This window comes from Ammodytes marinus (assembly GCF_949987685.1).
Source record: "Ammodytes marinus genome assembly, chromosome: 18".
NCBI lineage: Eukaryota > Metazoa > Chordata > Actinopteri > Uranoscopiformes > Ammodytidae > Ammodytes > Ammodytes marinus.
The window spans coordinates 17779526-17799655 of NC_137222.1; the positions used below are offsets into that span (position 1 = coordinate 17779526).

General features: G+C 43.5%; 2 protein-coding genes across 2 annotated transcripts; both read left to right on the forward strand.

The window, feature by feature from the left end:
• Positions 1-56: 56 nt before the first annotated feature.
• On the forward strand, positions 57-6910 carry stoml2 (stomatin (EPB72)-like 2). The gene is made up of 10 exons (XM_080047181.1): positions 57-202; positions 1184-1336; positions 1458-1557; positions 1666-1724; positions 1841-1942; positions 2056-2190; positions 2636-2780; positions 5059-5138; positions 5228-5356; positions 5449-6910. Exons 1-10 carry the CDS (start codon positions 158-160, stop codon positions 5539-5541), a joined length of 1041 nt encoding a protein of 346 aa, XP_079903307.1. The 5' UTR covers positions 57-157; the 3' UTR covers positions 5542-6910.
• Positions 6911-7708: 798 nt separating this feature from the next.
• On the forward strand, positions 7709-18322 carry pigo (phosphatidylinositol glycan anchor biosynthesis, class O). Its single transcript, XM_080046164.1, has 11 exons — positions 7709-7888; positions 8168-8646; positions 8995-9138; positions 9320-9443; positions 10153-10312; positions 11914-12096; positions 12582-14181; positions 14923-15126; positions 15541-15725; positions 16005-16075; positions 16642-18322. The coding sequence occupies exons 2-11, from the start codon at positions 8169-8171 to the stop codon at positions 16769-16771; spliced, it is 3279 nt and encodes a 1092-aa protein (XP_079902290.1). The 5' UTR covers positions 7709-7888; position 8168; the 3' UTR covers positions 16772-18322.
• Positions 18323-20130: the final 1808 nt, after the last annotated feature.

A 20130-nucleotide genomic window follows, 5' to 3' on the forward strand; every position in this document is an offset into this window, starting at 1 on the left:
GGGGTTTTTCTAGCCCACACTGGGGGACTTTCTCACCGTTGCACCACTGATGTAACTTTCATTTCCTGAACAGCAAAGGGTCATACACACATGACTACAGAGTTCTGAATCTAGTTTAGCTGAACCACCTTTATTACAAACGCTTTGCCCTGTTTAAATGATGTTACGGACGCTGTTGCGGACCGGCGGCGCCCTCCTGCAGGTAAAACCAAAGCGTCATCATTGTATCGCGCCTGTTAGCTCGTGCGGCAGCAGTTAGTTCTGTAGAGTGGGTGTCATTCAGCGCGCGGCGGTGTGTTAATAATCCGCGATATGTCACTCTTCATCCCGACACAACTCTCAAAGAGTCCGTATTGAGGTGACAGGAGAGACGCTATTTAAAGCTGTCCCGTGGCAGACTTGCTAACCGCTCATTCTGGGGAGAATAAGTGACCTATTACTCCATGTAAGACCTTTACAGTGAACAATATATTAAAATGCCAAGATAGAAATTACTGTAGGCCTACTACCTCATCACTCCGCGCAATTGTACAGCTAGTTACTCTGTCTAAAGAATAATCAAATGCACATTCCGCTCTCTCTTTATAATATTTGAATGCAAATGTATCTGCTATGATTGTGTGCCCCATCAGACCACGCAGATCAATTGTAGCCTAAGTGTGAACATACCTGGCAATAAACATTTTCGGATTCTGATACAAATAAGTTCTTCTGAATGCCTATTTACTTCAATGTTATTGTACTGTAAAGCCCTCAAAGCAGCAGTAGTAGTAGTTTAATAATATTGGATTGTGCTTTATCTGGCTCGTAGTTTTAAGTAAAACAACTAAATAGCTGCTGGTTCCAGTCTCTCCACTGTACAGTAAATGTATTTGAGTTTCTGACGTTCCGATTGGTCAACAAATGACATTGGAAGATGTTAGCTTTTGGGAGATAGTGTTTCCACTGATGTCTTGACTTTCTATGAACTGAACAATTAACGATTAATATAAAAAAAATGGACGTTAAGTTTATTAATCTTTTTCTATCATACACAAGAAGTGACATATTCCTTGCAGCCAGGTATTGGACTTGAAAAAATATGTTATACAATATTTTGTATAACATCTGAAATGTATTTATTGTGCTGTATTTTATTCATCAATCTAATGGCATGTCTCCTTAACTGTGTGCCTCCCTGCAGCAAAGCCAGCGGGCCGCACCGAGGCTTTGGGTGTCACCTGTCCAGCAGCGATGGGCGTCCAGCCTGCCCATGAACACTCTGGTGCTGTTCGTGCCCCAGCAGGAGGCCTGGGTGGTGGAGAGAATGGGTCGCTTCCACCGGATCCTGGAGCCGGTAAAACACCTTTTGATTTCCCTCAAGATTCTTTTATCAAAGAGCTCCAGTGTCACATATTTCAGAGTGCTAATACAAAAGCCCAAAGTTCATCCAGTAACCCTAACACTTTCTCTTCCAGGGTTTAAACTTCCTCATCCCGCTTCTTGACCGAATTCGCTACGTGCAAAGCCTCAAAGAGATAGTCATCGACGTCCCAGAGCAGTCTGCAGTATCTCTAGGTGAGGGATCAACAAAGTATTCTTGAGGAATAACACATAAGTCTTTTTTTGTGACATGAATAGACATACCATGATATTAAAATTACCGTTCCTTTTTTTTTTATACAGATAATGTAACACTACAGATTGATGGAGTGCTTTATTTAAGGATCCTGGACCCTTTCAAGGTAGGCTGTTAAGAATGAAAAATGCTTCAAATGCCAGACGTTTTTGTTACACAATCAAATATTTTAGAATTGTCTTTTTTCTTTCAACTCACCTGATACATGTTGTATGTTCCCAGGCCAGCTACGGTGTGGAGGATCCAGAATATGCCGTCACACAGTTGGCGCAGACCACCATGCGTTCAGAGCTGGGCAAACTCACACTGGACAAAGTCTTCAGGGTAAGGACAAATGGCTGCTGCTGCATCTCTCATTGTTCCGTTAGCTTGTAATAATGGTTTCGTGAGCACTTGAATGTTGAAATGATTCATATTTTTTAATTTATTTTTTCCAGGAAAGGGAGTCTCTCAATTCCAACATCGTCCACCAAATCAACACGGCCGCAGAGGACTGGGGAATCCGTTGCCTCCGTTACGAGATCAAAGATATACACGTTCCACCTCGTGTCAAAGAGTCCATGCAGATGCAGGTGGGGCGAATGGAGCTAATGCATTGCTAGTTTGATTCAGTCACCTAGGAGGGTCACCTAGCAAGGTCACTTTGTGTCACTAAATCAGTAACACTTCGGGGATTTCAATATAGGGGCATACACTATCTTTCTTATCCTTTAAGTCTGGCAGTAACGTTTGATTTTATATAAACAGTTACTGTTGTTTAAACAGTCGTCACAAGACTTAAGGTTGGAATCAGTGATTCTGGAGGATGCTTGTTGTCAAAATCACCGTTCAGTCAAAATCAGTAAATATGTACACACAATCTGCTACCTGTATGTGCTGTGTTTGCGCACTGAAAGAAAATCACCAGATTTTTTTCAGCGTGCGCACTCACACACTATATGGACAGGTAGCGGATCATGAAGGGCTCTGAGAAGCTAGTGCTTAAAAAATTCTGTTTGTTTTATTCCCTTTGTGTAGGTGGAGGCTGAGCGTAAGAAGAGAGCCACGGTGCTGGAGTCTGAAGGCCAGCGAGAGGCGGCCATTAACGTGGCAGAGGGTTGTAAACAATCCCAGATTCTGGCCTCGGAGGGAGAAAAGGCAGAGCAGATCAATCAGGCTTCTGGTGGGTGCATTTAGGAGGCCCAGTTTAGTCCATTTATCTCTGTAGTGCTTATGCACCTGCTATGCTTTAAGGGACTGTTAATGTTGTTTTACTATATGTACTGAGACTTAAAGGAATACTTCACCCATACGGAACCAGCGTTCTATCATTATAAAATAACTATTATAATATAATGAATGAGGTTTTTCTTCCCTCAGTCTTCCCTAAGTCTTCCCTTGGCCCAGCTGTCCTGTTAATCCTAACCCTTACTGTGATGTCACAGTAAGGAAACTGTAGGGTTAAACCAGGGGTGGCCAACCAGTCGGAGACAAAGAGCCACATTTTTTACTGTGTTACTGCAAAGAGCCACATCGTACACACGGGTACACACAGTGGCGATTCCAGGAAATTTTGACTGGGGGTGGCCAAGGTGGGCCACAGAGTTAGAGTGGGGTGGCCATCGCACCCCTGAATGAATAGCATGTGATATGCTGTACAACCAATTCAAAGATGATTTATAATCCCAAATGCCCAAATCATGTTAGTATCCATTGTAATGTTTGTCAGAAAACTAAACCCCTGAAGGGGGGTCTGGGGGCATCCCCCCCTAGAAGATTTTTTTGTGTTTTTAACATGTAATCTAAGCATTCTGGTGCATTCTCGCGAAGATAATAAAGGAAAAAGTCAATATTTATTTCAGCTCAGATGAATAGTAAAATTAGCAAAACAACATAACTTGCTAGCAGCCAGATGCCTAACAACTGGACAGAGGGACGGGTGACCACTAGCTTTTGACCAAATATCTTGCTAAAAAAATAAACCTTTATTTATGAAAGTCTGCCCTTGCTAAGAACATGTTACACTCGCTAACTACAAACTTTAATTTTTTTATTCAGATTTAAAAAATCTGTTGGGACACGTGCCTATACACATGCATGGGTGGCACGCATGTCACAAGCACACTTATGCTGTTTTCAAGACCTTTGCTGACCAGAGACCAGTTCTAGTGGCCACAGTCCTACCATTAATTTAGTAATTGAAAATTGCAAACTGATCTCATATCAGTGGATTGGAGTGTTTGTGTGATGAACTTGGCAACTACCTATCAAAAAAAGTTAGGAAAAAAAAATACATATCATCTCTGAACTACGATACATATCAGGAAAAAAAATTAATTAAAAAAATAAAATGAAAATAAAAAATAACATTTGAACTGGGGGGGGGGGGGGGTACTGGGGTGGCCAGTAAGATTTCAGGGGGGGGGGGGCGTTTATATTTTCGCGGGGAGCTTGCACATGCATGCACAAGCATTATTTATTAAAAAAAAAAAAAAAAAAAAAAATAGGGGGCCCCACACTAGGACTTGAAACGGGCCCCCAGATCGTTAAGGCCGCCCCTGTGATAATGACAGGACTGGACGAAAGACGACAGGGCAGTCATTTTCAACAATGAACATTGTGTGCACTGCCTGACACACAAACTCTCAGTTCAACCAAGTCCACAAACAAAAATATAACAATTTAAAATAGCGTGTTTCTCTTACTATGCATGTTGCTTTTTGGGACTTACTTTTAGCATGGAGAGAGCTGAAGTGGCGCTGAAGATTTGAAGCCTTGAAATGCGCAAATGACACCTGGCATATAAGGCAGAATGGCTTGGCATAACGTTCAACAAAAAATATGAACTCCCCCACTCTGTTTCGGAGCGAACTTGACACAAATAGTTTACTCACGGAAAACCTCCCTCCAAGCTGAGCGGGCAGTTTTATGTTGCGTCCGCACCAAACGTTTGCGAACGTTATGTTGCGTCCTCAATTAAACATTTGCGAACAGGCATACACATAGGGCCTACACATTAATAAAATAAAAAATGAAATAATAGACAACATGTAAAACGAACGTAAGAGCCGCATGAAACGTTTGCGAACATGCACACATAGGCCCACACAAAAAAAAAAGTATAAAAAAAAAAAAAAATTCTAATCACATAATTTGATATGAACCGAAGAGCCGCAGGAAGCTGGGCAAAGAGCCGCATGCGGCTCGCGAGCCGCGGGTTGGCCACCCCTGGGTTAGACAGTGAGACCATAAAACACTCTTTCTGCCTTTTCTCAGGCTAAGATGATCCGATTTCAATTTTCTTTTTGCACATTTATACTAAATAGGATCTCCGAGTTCAATACACCTTCATATTCCAACCGGTGAAGTAGGCCTTTAAGTTAAGTTTTACGTTGGGCTTGTAGGGCTACAAATACTCAAAGGAGTTGTATGTCGCTAATCGATTACTGTGCTCCCCGCAGGTGAGGCCCAAGCAATCTTAGCCAAAGCACAGGCAAAAGCAAAGGCTATCCATTTGCTGTCGGAAGCGCTGACTCTGCAGGTGAGTAGACGTTTTTGATCACAGTGCCACTATCTATGGACATTAATTCGATTTCTTCTATTCATGTTGATCATTTTGTTCTTGTGCAGAATGGAAACGCAGCAGCCTCGCTTAGTGTGGCCGAGCAGTACGTGGCGGCCTTCTCCAACCTCGCCAAAGAGTCCAACACCATCCTCCTGCCCACTAATACCGGCGACATAAGCAGCATGGTCACACAGGTATTTCCACTTGAATTTATCAGATGAAGTATTTTTTTGCTGATTTCAACCGTGAGTAATGATTGTCCATCCTTTTCTTATCCTGCACTCAGGCTATGACCATTTACGGCTCCTTGGCAAAGACGACCACAAACGTCGCACCAAAAGAGAAGAAGAGCGAAGAGCTGTCTGAATCATCTCAATAGCAGTGGACTCAGTGAATGGATAAATGAACTCGAAGCAGTAAAAAAAACGACACGGAACCAGAAGAAGCAGTTTATGTTTCAGTTAACAAGAGTAGGGGGGGGGGGGGGCTCCTAGGCAGGACGGGAGGACACACTTTCTCGACCACTGGGATGTTTCGCCTTTTGAGTCCTGGAAAAATCACATCTTTTTGTATGAGGATTTTGAATCTTCGCCGACCATTTCTTTATGTTTAGTTATCGTCATATTGGGAAATGACCACCAGCCTTCAGCCAAACATACTTATTCTGTACCAGTGACTTATTGGTAGGCTGATACAATGGAGAATTGATGGCAGGTTTTGGTTTTTAGTTGCCACTGTGCCCAGTGGATGCAAAAATACGCTCTGTATATGATTTGTTAGCATAAAGCCATTATTTGTGAGCATTTTCTTGTATGCATAAGATCTGTTGAGGTATGTATGTACAATATTATTAGTATTATTATTATGATTATTACTATATAAACCCTAATAGGATTGGATATAATGATTTAGAATTTGACCGCTCAACTTCAAATTTAAAGTGAAACACGTGACCATGTTTTAATGCTTTTCAGGGCAGATAACTGTTTTCAGGTTCTGTGGCTTCATTACTACTAATGTGATAAACAGAGTTTGCTCAGGCGATACATCTGCTTTGATATAGATTGTTTACAGACATGGGTGAAATTTCTTCGACTGTCTTCGGTTTCACTGGGACCAGCGACTTCGAGTTGCTACATGTGATGTCTGGCTGGATGCCTCAGAATGGTGGAACGTTTCCCAAAGTCTAGTTTAGTCACAATTTGACCCGTGTTCGATTTAAACATCATTTTCCTGACAACACTCTACACTTACTTTAGAAATCCCCTTCTAAATTATTCTGAAACGATACCCAATAGATAATTAGTGATGGTAGAAAGTCAGCTCGAGGAGCAAAATGTTCCTTTCTTTTTCGTATTTGTATTCACCTCTTATGTCTTATGGGATATATTTATTAAGATGTATGGTTCTCTGCAAGTATAGAAAATGTGTCACTTCAAAGGCTTCACTTCGCTTACAGGTTTCTGAATAATAATGCAAAATGGTCATTTGCGTGTCAGACTTCCACATACAGACTTAAGTAGGTTTATGAAGTGGTGGAATGGGATGTTGCGAAGCACCTAGGAAGATACGATTATGTTCGAAAAAGATGGTGTTCGACAATTGACGAGACAAAAGGACTTCTTCAAATGTAAATCTGGAAGGAGTTAATAAAGAAACAATGAGTGTATGATTTAAAAATGGATGGTAAAGTTGACCTCCATGTTTCAGGTCTCTGTTTGGGTGCAGCAATGTTAAATGACCGTAAAATAAAAACTTGTTGGTTAACTATGTCTGTGTTGAAAATATATTTCAATATGTGCTATGTTTATGATTTAAAAGTCGGGAGTAGAGATTGGCCAATGCAACACATATGGCAAGCTTAATTCCACAGGGAGAAAAACAGTGCCAAAAGTCATCATCTTGTGATTCATGTCGGTTTGTGAGTTTAAAAGTACACACAATTTATTAATAACGGTTCATAGAAACCACCGCTTATTATTTGTTGTCATAAAATGAAACATTATTACCACAAGGAACAAAATAATCCACACAATTTGTTTTGGTTTCTTGACAATGACATGTTGCCTTCTCCCACCTCACATACAGTGGGTGTTTGGTCCCTCTAGCTTGTCTTTCAGACGGCATGGACACAATAACATGAACAGCTTGAGGCGTGTCAATTTGTTTGCATTGTATATTTATTACATTACATAAAACACCATCATTTTCAAACTCGTATAACATATATAGGCTATATTTTAAATATATAAAAAAAATTATGTATCTTTAATTTATTTAGTAAATTCCAAAATAATGACAACCGTATGAATAGCAACCTAGTACGTCCTCCTCGTGCCTATCAATTATTTTGTTTCATGACAAACGCAACTGGGATTTGGTTTGACAAATTTCGGAGAAATACTAGGGGTTTATCGTCTCAGTAGGCAAGTTGTAAGCAAAGTGTGCCTGAAAGTCTGGCCACTGGGCAAATAAACCCGTCTTGGATAGACAGTGTTACATAGAAAAACGTCCGCCCCCATCTTTCCGCCGGGTTGCACGCACGCTAAAGTTCCTATCTGTCACCAGCCGTCTAATCTCATTGTAGCGGTGTCCCAATGAAGGTGAGCGGGGGGTCGCGTCGTTCTCTGTTTACCTGAGCCACCTGTGCCCTTGTTGTTAACACACACACACACATTCAAGTCCGCCCTTCGGCCGAGAGAGGACGAAAACCCAAACGCTACAAGGTCAGTGGCAAGAGCTAGGTGAGCTAGCTGCGGCTAACTTATACCAAGGTTTATCGTCTCCTCATTTTTAACGTTAACTTACCCGGCACGTACCTACACCGCGTGCTGTGTTTATAAGTTTTACGTGGGACGTGAAGTTTCTGTCAAGGGGTACCCGCTACCACCATTAGCATGCCATGAAGTAGCAGGTGCTCTTCCATTGACTACTCTTTGGGGCGAAACAAGTGTGCCAGAATAATTAATTTGACCTGTATCGCTGTCACCTGTGTCTGTATGTAGAATGAAGAGGCTCCCGGTGCTGTCCCTGCTTCTCTGGGTGTGCTCGATCTACTTTGTGGGCATCTACCTGTTCGTGGGCGGGTTCCTGCTAGTGAGGCTGGAGGTGAGCAGGACCAGCTCTTGCGGGGACGTGCTGCAGCCCGGAGAGGAGCCGGTGGACTTCTGCCGCGCCCAGCCTCGGTTCCGCAGGGCCGTGCTCCTCATCATCGACGCCCTCAAGATCGACTTCGCCCGGTATGAGCCTAACAACACGTCGCCTCGGCCCTACGAGAACAAGCTGCCCGTGCTGGAGGAGACCATCTCCGCCAGGCCTTCACACGGCCGCCTGTACCCCTTCCGCGCAGACCCGCCTACCACCACCATGCAGAGGATCAAGGGATTCACCACGGGCTCCCTGCCCACCTTTGTGGATGTGGGTAACAACTTTGCATCCAGTGCCATCTTGGAGGACAACCTCATCCACCAGTTTGGGCAAGTGGGTGAGTAGTCGCACATAAGTAAACTTCAAGACTCTCATTTAGGATACATGGTATTACCTGTCATTATAGTAAACAGTCTTCTACAGCTGAGGTGACTTGTCAAATCAAAGGGTAGAATACTGCTGCCTATAGGCTCAAACTTTCTAGCATATAGAACACAGATCGACATAGAGAAGACAGCTATGTCCAGCATCTGATGAAGGCAAAATGTCAGGGACATCCCTGATTGGGGTGTGGTCAGGACAGCTACTGGGAAACCTTCCATGCTATTTAGCATGCCAGAAAAGTATTAAGAATGTCAATACATTTTGAGCACATTTTGAATGTGTGCATCCCCTCCCCTCTCAGGCAAACGGGTGGTGTTCATGGGCGATGACACGTGGGAGAGCCTTTTCCCTAAGAAGTTCCACCGCTCCCTGCCCTTCCCTTCCTTCAATGTCAAGGATCTGCACACTGTGGACAACGGGATCCTCCAGCACCTCTACTCAACTAGTATGTATTTACTTCATACGAAATGATATTGTTACTTGTGACCTCATGCGACTGACATATTTCTAATGGTATCCAAAAGTAGAGTCTCACTTCTTGGTACACGTCTCTATTCTGTCCTCCTCTTGATTTGCATTCACGCTTCACATCTCTCCGTCTGTCGCTTGCTGTTGGTTTTTGTCAGTGGTGGGTGACGACTGGGATGTCCTGGTTGCCCATTTCCTGGGAGTGGATCACTGCGGTCACAGGTTCGGCCCCGACCACCCGGCCATGGCCGACAAGCTCACCCAGATGGATGGAGTCATCAGGTCAGACAACACTGCAGCTGCTGCAAAGCTTGTTTCACAGCATCCCCCCTAGCTGCAGTCACCGTTATGTGCTGCCATATAGTGCACCTGTAGTACTAGCAGATAGGTCATGTCACTTAGTCACACGGATACTGTAAGACGCTGACCAATACACTGAAACACTTTATAAGACATGACTGACCAGTCCAAATGATTGAAAGTATAGAGAGAAAATGTAGTGGGAAAGAATGGGCTTGGTGTACAATGTCATGTTTGGCTGTCACGTTAAAGGCGGAGTCAGTGATTCCCAAGAATGCTTGTTGTCAAAATTACTTTTTGGCTAAATCTGTGAAATATCTCCTCATGATCCCGCTACCTGTAACTGACATGTGTGCACTGAAAAATATTCTGGGGTTTATACACACAGCATAGGCTCTGTAAACAGGTATGTAACAAAAGGGTAGCGCACCGTAGCAATCAACATGCCCGTTCACAGAGCCTAGACTGTGTATTAATGCTATTCACTGATTGACAACAAGCTTTCACCACAATATCTGACTCCACCTTTTAAGTTCTTATTTAACTATTAAACTGCTAACAATGACATTGGATGCACACGTCTCCAATGTTATCCCTACTAGTAATATCCACATCTGAAGAGTCATGGTTTCTAACTGCAGGATCCCTAATCAATATCTTCTGACCTTATTGATCTGTTGTTTCCCTGCAGGGCTGTGATTGACCGTCTGCAGAACGACACCCTGTTGGTGGTGATGGGAGATCACGGGATGACGGACACCGGAGATCACGGGGGAGAGAGTCAGAAAGAGACAGATGCTGCCATCTTCCTCTACAGCCCTTCCCCTCTGTTCCCAGCACAGCAGTCCCAGGTCAGTAGAGTAGTTGCCTTTGTACACAGTCAGCTTTAACATGACACGATTCATATAGACTTAGACTTTGCTGTATTGTCATTCAATAAATACACCAGTGCACATATCAAACACAATTGTTTTACCTTGGCTCACGGTGGAGTGGACACATACAAATACCTAAAAATTCAGATATTCACAGAATATAAAAAGCAGGTGTGACTTAAAAAAGGTTAAAACACTTAAGTGCATAAAAGTGACATAGTATCAGAGGTAGCAGCATGTTATAAACTAATGATGTCAGACAGACATGGACATTTATAAACAGCAGAAAGACACTTTGACTCTGGACCTGTTAATAGAACAGAAAATGCTGATTCAGTCCACAAATGATCTACTACTTAGGAACAAGAGGAAAATGATGTCATAATGATTCAATAACTGTTTCTTTCAATCCATTAACCCTTATCCGCAAATATATTCATCTCACCATATCAGCGACCGTGTTTGCTGTACTATGAATATGAAACATCAAACCATTCCATGCATGATAATTTTCTGTTCATGGTTGGCTGTGCACTTCCCTGAATCTGCTATATCGATGCTGGCAGGTGGTCTCCGCTTTTTCCAGGGATAAAAGTGGATCTCGCTATAGAAATTTTGATTTTGCATATAATCGGAGTGTTATAATATACATAGTGGAAAATGACGGGTTTCATGAATACACAGAAATAGCGCTATTGCAGGGATGATGTCCTATTGGGCCAGTCTCATTCAGCAATCTGTTATTTTCATCAATAAATGCCACCGCATAAGTGGCTTACTGCTTGAATTAACTCAGTCACCTATTCAGAATCGGCTTGCAGTTAAGGGAGGGCACCAACTCTGTGAAAGTCTGCGCAGGTCCGTCTATGCTAGTTGCAATGGGTATTTAGTAAGTATAGTAATTATAAGTAATTAGAGTCACTCAAGTGTAACGATAAAGTGCAGATAACAGTCATCCTTAGCTCACTGCAAATGATGATGAGTTGCACGAAAAGTGAATGTGTGACCAAAATAAGTCTCACAGGGTTATTTATTTATTTATCAGTTAACTAAGGCAGCATTATGGTTTGCAGTGTGCAAACCATAATGCTTAAGAATGCAGTATAGTACAAATAAAAAGTATGCAATTGGTATGCAGGGATAGTCTGAAACTGGCAACATTTTGATGTAATGCTGTAGCAAGTATCTTTAACAGCAGCCATTAGTAGTGGCCACAATTGGTAAATGACATGCGGAATTTGCTGTCATTTCCCAAGATCCCCTTGGGTTAGCTCACATTTCTCTACCTGCGACACACGTGTTTTTTTTCAATTCCTTATAATACAGAAGATTTTCTGAAACAGGGGTGTCAAATTGATCCATGAAAGGACCGATGTGGCTGCAAGTTTTTCCATTCTGACCAAGCAGTAACACACCTCATCCCACAAATCAACTGTGTGGAGACAGTTCAGCTAATTGAAGAATGGATCAGTTTGACACCCCTTTTCTAAAATGTCAATGCAGGCAATTAATTCACAGATTAATGGCGTAGTAATCTAAAACAACAGGATGTTATTTTTCTTTGTGTGTGTGTGTAGGGTGAACCAGACGTGGTGCCCCAGACAGACCTGGTGCCCACCCTGGCTCTGCTGCTGGGAGTTCCCATTCCGTACAGCAGTGTGGGCCAGGTGCTCTTGCCTTTATTCTCCGCTCCCGGGCAGACAGAGGGCGCAGTGGGAGGACTTGGCCAGCTGGAGGCACTGTGGATCAATGCTAAACAGGTACACTGCTCAGTGTGGTGATTTGTCTGTGTTTCAAAAATACTGTTCTAGACACCTCCTGACTTTACACATCCTGGAGCATGTTAAGTGAATGTTTTGTTTAATAGATATAGACACATTAATGGGTCGGCCAATTAATTGCATAATTGATTAATGGCATTTTGTGGAAATCGTTCGATATCTGTGCTCGACAAGACAGATTAATAAAAGAAATGGTAACACTTAAATAATGTCTGCAGACACGCCAGGCAGCCTCATCAGTGTGTATCAATATTATTAAAGTGTTGTATTTGATCAAATGAAAAAAAAAAAAAAAACATAATAACAACGATATCGACATTGTGCTGTACATCGGACAACCTGCTTTCTAGATATGGATAATCTCTGCCATTGAGAAAAAAACCCTTTCAATCCACCACTAGTGTTTTGATTTAGCTCTGTGTATTTAATTCTACCTCACGTAACCATTCTGTGTTTATCTCAAGGTCAACCGTTTCCTGGAGACGTACTCGGGCATGGCCAAAGACATCCCGCCAGAGAGCCTGTCTCGGCTGAAGCAGGAGTTCTCCCGCCTCTCCTCCGAGTATCTCAGCGCGGTCAGAGAGGGTCGCCCGCCCTCCCCACAGCTGGCCGCCTCCCTGCAGGCCTACCTCACCTCTGTCAGGGACGTGTGCCGAGCCACCTGGGCCCGCTTCAACCCGCTCAAGATGGCCGCCGGTCTAGCCATCCTGGCCTTCGCCTGCTGGATGTGTTTCGTCCTGTCCGAGCTATCCGTCGCCCTGATCAAGGTGAACGGTCCCGGTGTGAAGGCCCCGGTCGTCATGGCGATAGCAGTGGGGGTGGGCGTGGCCGTGGCTCAGCTGTTCACACAAGGCTACGTAGAGATAGCATGGTGCCTCGCTGCTTACGCCCTCACCTCAGAGCTCCTCTTTCTCTGGAGAGCTCGTCGATTCCAGGCCGCGACCTTGTTAATGAACGGAACTAAAGCTCCGAAGAGCGCCAGCTGGCTGACCCTACGCCACCTCCTCATCCCCTCTCTGTTAGTAACGCTGCTCCGCTGTGCCTCGCTGCTCTCGGACAGCTACGTGATCGCAGAGGGCCGCGCGGTCACCTTTCTAGTCTTCTCCCTGGCTCTCTACATTCCCATCCATCTCAACTGGGACGGCCTGCTCCTTCCCCCGATCCCTGACCCGCTAAAGGCCGCGGGGCTCCTCCCTCCCGCGGCCCTGTCCCCGGCCACAGTGAGGAAAGAAAGCAGCACGCTGCTAGCCTGCGTGGGGCTTCTGGTGGGCAGCCTCTATCTCTCCCTCTTCTTCCACGGCTGTCGGGAAGAGCAGGGCTTCTGCCAGCCTTCCCGATTCCTCTCCCCGCTGTCCCGTTTGCAGGACAGCCGGATTAAAAACATCCACTACTTCCTGTCTGTGTGCTCCCTGGGCCTGTGGACATACCTGCTGCGCCGCTGCCTCAGACACTACGGTAACCTCAACTCCTCCGGTGCCACGGTGTTCACGGCGCGCTGGATCCTGCCCCTGCTGTCTGTGTGCATGGGGCTGCACTGGGCCGTGAGCTCCACTCCAGAGGACAGCTTTAGGAATCTGTCGGAGCTGATAGGCCTAGGCCAGGTAGCACTCCCCAGGTTGGCCTTCTTTCTGGTGGGTCTTGGGCTGTTTCTGATCTGGCTGGACCCTCTCACTGTGTTTGTGAAGACCAGGGCCGCAGCACCAGCCAGAGGCCAGTCGTCCATGCCCCCACCAAGCTACCGGGCCAGCACCGGCATCAGCACCCAGGCCGAGCTGCACCACCTCATCCCCCAGATCTACCAGCGCATGCGCCGCTCCCTGGAGGACGGAGAGCCGACAGGGGGAGGTGAGGTGGACAATAGGCCCGCTGTGGAGGCCTACGGGCTGGGGACAGTTTATTCGGCCCCCTTGCTGCTGTTTATTGGCTTGCTAGGCATCGGTCTGTTGCTGTTGCACCCAGAGGGCATGGCTCTGTCGTTCCTCCTGCTGCTGCTTGAAATGGGAGCTCTGTTGCACATTCACGCGTCGTCAACCACCCTCCGAGGCCTGGGTGGAACATACACCGGTGAGATTTCTCAGGATCACACATTGTTCTTCTTGTGCTGTTTTTATTCCCTTGTGTACGGGAGAGTATTAGGGCCACGGGAGAAAAAAATAAGAGGAGGGTTTTTTTTCTTTGTGCACTTTGAGAAAAAAGATGAAATGTCAAGAATAAAGAGGACATACAATTCCGAGAATAAAGACGAAATACAAAGTCCAGAATAAACTCCAAAGTTTAAGTCTGGTAAACCTGGAAAGATTCAAACTTCCTGGATCAATAACTCATAAGTAAAACATTATTAAAACACAAACAATGCATCTGTGCTACAACCTAATTTAGACTGAAACGAGACGTTCTCTAATCTTGACTAATGACTGAACAGTATTCCGTGTTGCGCTTATTAGACCACAATCTCATAACACAGTCTGCTGCACATAGAGAGCAACATAGCATTAGTCTAGCTTAGAGGACGTCTGCAAAAATGAAGTTGTAGCCTTATGATGATGGCAAAGATACACTGTATTTTAATAACGTTTTACTTGTGAGTTATTTATACCGGAAGTTTGAATCTGTCAATATCTGTCCAACTTAACTAGTCTTGAACTGTCGAGATCCTTTTTGACATTGTATTTCAAGTTTCTTCATGAAATTGTATGTTTTTTTCCCCCTCTCTCCTCTGACCCTAATACTCTTCCATAATTGCGTCTGTGTCGGTTTTAAAATAGATTGTCCTCTTCTCACCCGCCTCTCATTGCTTCCCTCCAGGTGGCTTCAATGTGCCCTGGACTCCAGTAGTGCTGTGGTCTCTGGCTGCCACCCAGTTCTTCCACGCCACAGGTCACCTCCCTACCTTCCCCTCCATCCAATGGGGCGCTGCCTTCGTGGGATTCCCCGACGGACACACAGGCACAGTTCTGCCCGCCTCGCTGGTTACCCTCAACACGTTTGCCTCGCACATCTTGTTCGCAGGTAGTTATGAACAGAGAAGCAGCAATAAAGAAATAAACATACTAAAGAAAAGCAATTGGATTAGGGGCGCCTTGGCTCAGTTGGTGGGGCGTTCCCCCCATGGGCCTCGGCCAGCAGCGTATCCGGGTTCGATTGCATGTCGCTCCCCTCTCTGGCCCATTTCGGCTCTGTCGCTACACTATCAATGGAGCATAAAAATGCCAAAAAAATATATCTTGAAAAAAAAAAAGCAATTGGAATGTACAAAAAGCAGTAGAAAAAATAATAGGAAAAAATAAGCTTAGTTGTTAAAGCAGAGATTCTTCACAGCAGAGATCTTCAGGTAGTTGCATTTTGTTTGTTGATTTGATTTACATTGAATCAAACAAAGATGGCTGATGTGTATATGTGTGTCCATGCTTGGGTCGTCTGCAGTGGGTTGTCCACTGCTGCTGTTCTGGCCTCTGGTGTGTGAGGTGCGTGGGAGTCGAGCAGGGAGAGCCTGTGGGGACGAATCGGAGGACGCTGTGATGGAGATGAGACTGAGAGAAAACCCCCTGCAGTTCAGCGCCGCTCTGCTACAGCTCTCAACACGCTACCTCTTTATTCTCGGAGCACAGGTACCTTCACAGTACAAGTAGTGGGTGTGTTCACTCTGTGTAGATTCACACATTAGCGTAGCAAACGTCATATTTATTACCATTTAAACACCAGTCTAACATTATTAACTTGATTTAAAAAAAAAAAATTAAAAATAAAAATATGTCTTGGGATAATAAGACCACCTTATTAATGTGGTGATCTTTTATTTTATTATGTCTTTGTTCATTTCCCATTCCCCATTTCCTGTCTAACACTATCCCATCACTCCAGTCAGTAGCTGTGTTCTCCCTTCACAGGTCTTTGCTTCAGTCTGTGCAGCTGCTATCCTCAGGAGACATCTAATGGTGTGGAAGGTTTTCGCACCCAAGTAAGTGGCTTTTCCAGCACACACACACACACACACACACACCAAACTCACTAACAGTACAGGCTTTACAGGATGTGGACACGTTGTAACTGCCAAACCACTCACTCTTTCTGCGATGTTCAGTAAATGCACATTAGCCAAGGTCTGCTTCTCTGTAGACGAGCCCTAAAAGGTATACAGGTGCATTAACACATTTAATATCATTGAAAGGTTCATTCAAAAAGTAAAACATTTAATACATTCTAGGTTATTTACACACAGTGAAATAGTTCAGGTCTTTCTTTTGTTTTAATTGTGATTATTACATGGAATAAGAAGTCCAGTGTCTCAAAATATTGAAGGATATTTAAAGGATTTATAATACAGAAATGTGTACCTTTTTTGAAAAGTGTGTTTATGCTAGATTTATTCACATGATGTGTAATATTATGAAAGTACATTTTTTTTAAATTAAATTACGGGGAAAATGTTTTACTTTTCATTGATACTCAAAATGTTTGAGGTGCCCCTGTACATGTTTACACGTTCTCATCTTAAAAAAGACTCCTCTGTGTCTCTCCTTCCAGGTTAATGTTTGAGGCCTCGGGGTTCCTGGTGAGCAGCGTGGCTCTGCTGATCGGGGTGACGTTAGTGCTGCGAGTAGACGTGGCCGTGGCCCGCTGGTTTAAGAGACTCATCCCCGATGCATCCAGGTAGCGACGGCACTGCTGCTGCTGCTGCTACTACTGCTGCTGCTATGCCACTGACAACCACCAGAGCTCACTGTGCCACAGAGAAAAACCAACACGTTGGTCACTGTAAACTTTTTTTTTATATGGACCTCCTCACAAACATCATTGCCATCTGTGTCTAGCACCCGGACCTTCTTTTGAGGGTCCATGTGTTGTGCATTACAGATACAGAGGCCCATTTTCTTTTTCAGCAAGAGGGACCTTATAGGACATCAAGCCTCGGACTGACTGAACTCTTTGAGCGTCAAGTAATAAGCAAATAAGCTTGTAAAACAACCTTGGCCAGTTGATGAGGTTGGAGGTTTGATTTTTGGGGGTTTAATGTTGAATGTGGCGGTTTCTGAATGTTACTCCTAAATGCCTGTTTTCTAACGCACTGTATGGACAAAAAAATATCCAAACACTACCAGCCAAAACAGTCTTGCAAAGCGGTTCATAGTACAGCAGTCGGAAAGCTCCACTGAATAAAGTACATCCAGTAAACCGTTTACACTAGCTACGATGTCCTGTCACACCTTGGACTAGCATTCAAACCAAACTGGCCAATTTAGAACTGAGGTTGACATATGTGCTAAAAGAGAAAAAAAACAACAGTGACAGTGACATACACACTCCAGCCAGGTTAGCGCATCCTTATCCCACAGTGAATGGCGATTTAATGAGCAAGGTGAAGGTGTCACGTCTTACCGCATAGGCTGAATTTGTGACTCTTCAGCTAATGGACGGCCACTTTAAAGCCAACCTGTCACTACATGTCTGGAGCGACTTCACGATCAATTTACGAGCAGGTCTACTCTGCTTGCTGAAATCCATCCAAGTGCATTACTGCTTGTCTGTCATTTAAATGTCTTCTGGGAGGCTTTTTCTTCTTTTTTTTTGTTTGTTTGTATGTTAAAATAACCATTGCAGCTGATTACTGCCAATGCATTTAGGATGACAGTGCAGTTAGTTTTTTTTAAACACGGTTTTGGGTTCTTAAATAGTAGTGGGCTTCATTTTTTTAGGGTTCTGATTCTTAACTTTAATGTCTATTTATAAATTAGATTTTTTTTAAATCACTGATGATGAGGATATGTTTTTTTAATCTCAAATGGAATGCCTTGTTTGTCTGCGTGTTTGTGTACATGAGTCGTTCAGTTGAGTCGTGCAATTCGGTACCTCCAGAAACAGTTCATTTATTTCTGCAGGTCTGAGTCAGTGCTCGACGGTGTACAATCCGTTACTGTACTTGCAGCTGTGGTCAGCAGCTGAAGCTCATTAGCTAATGCATGATATGGAAGGGATGTTGTTGAGCTCAGGTTCAATTAGCTACAATTGCAATAGTACTGCGTTTCTCAGGCTGCTGTATGGGAGTGACTGGTATTTCGGAAGCGGGCTGCCGCACTGACGTCAGCCCAAGTGAAGGTATGGCGAGATGTAAGATGAAGGCACACTTGCATTTTTCTGTTCTAAAATGTTTAATATATAAATAATTGAGATGATTTTTTCATTCCGTGAAAAATTTAATAAAACTTTTTCTTTTTACATAACACTTCGGCTTCAGAGTAATTATTTTAATAAGGGATTGAGACATATCCAGAATAGTGTCAATTCCATTTGTATTTGTTTCGATGTTAAGACTATTAATTGTTTTAATGCACACTATATGTGCTAAGAGTAATATTGATTTATTTGTTTATTGATCCAAGGACTTGATCGATGGGTGCAGCCATAGGTTTTTACGGCCAATCACTCAAGGTGCTTCATTCATTATTCACTGGGGCTTCCAACATTTCCACTTCCCATATACCCGGGGAAGTCCTCAAACATCTCACTTGTACAAATGGGCAAAGGACAAGGTGATATTCAAGAGATGTCCTTTTCTCGAATTGTATTACTTCTATTTGAGTTTAAAATCGCACTCTGAAAGCATCACTTCATATTAGAGATTGGTTATGGATGGAATTTTTTCATCTTGCTACTTATGATTCGTATAGAAGAAACCCTGAAACATGACACTTTGTGCCACAACAGTGAGAGTGAGTAAATTACAGGCTATTATTTTATTATGGACTTTTTGGCATATAAACTGGACAGGTAGTTTGAATGTTCCCTAATTGCATCTTGTTTACAATGTGCAACTGCAACTCATTCATGACTAATACAACTTTATGAGGGACCAAGGAGTCGCAGTGGCATCAACACACAGACCTGTGGTACAGCCTATACAGTATCTGTACGGTCAAAGACAGAAAAAAATATCGAAGAAAAGAACGTGGAAAATTGAAAAGCGTGTTCTCAGATTCAGAAATCTCAACACCTGCCAAAGTTACTATGGAGCCATTGGTATCGATCAGTTCTTTCAAGCCTCCACATACTGAATTACAGTTATTTTGAGCTGTGGGGATGAAAATATTTATGTTTACTTATCTCCCAAGTAACTCTTACCAACTGGAGACAAATCCATTCTCTCCAAACGGTTTCACAGGTAAACGACTACTGTGTATTGCCATATAACAAAAGAGTGTTGTTTGAACAAACGTTACAGTTGTACAAAATGTGCAGTTGTCCGTGAAACAACGCAAGGTACGTGTTGTTCAATGATTGAGAGACCACCACTTAAGCTTCCAGTCGGTAGATGGTTACAGCTGCTGGAATGTTTCACAATTGAAATATCTGCTGTAACAATTCCCAAGGCTAAATCTTCAGAAAGGTTAAAATGGAGATTCACTGGCTATGTTGTGTTTGTGTTGTGTAGGCTGCACTAACACATACCAGTGTGGTGTGTTTTTGAAATGCAATTATGGTGCAAAATGCCACTATCTATAATTATGGATATACCAATAGTTTCAGTCATAAAAAAAAACGTTTGAGGAAACACTTTGGATTAAACATCCGGGAAATCATGAAGTTTCGCATCCCTTATCATAGGCCTAGTGGATGTGAAACACCATTATGAGTGAAGCCATAGCCTGCCAAACTTTCATTCAAGCTCTTACCTCCCTAATTGCTGCTCGTTATCAGATGAGCAGCCCTTTGGTCAACAATCCCAGCATTTCACCCAGCATCAACTAGGCCTATTAAAGCCAGACCAATTTGTGTTAGGGGGATGGAAAATCACCCGGCCTGGCTGTGATGTCTGTGCTCTGAGTTTAGTGAGAAAGGCTTGATCTTTCCTCAGGGGATCCCATCCCACATAAAAACTGTTTTGATGATATCCATCATCACTTAGCTCTAGCTCTCCCATTTAAAATTAATAGAATGGCAGAGCTTCATGGACACAAAGTGAATTTATGTGCGTAACATTTTTAGCAATTACAAACTGAGGCTCGCTTACCGGATCTG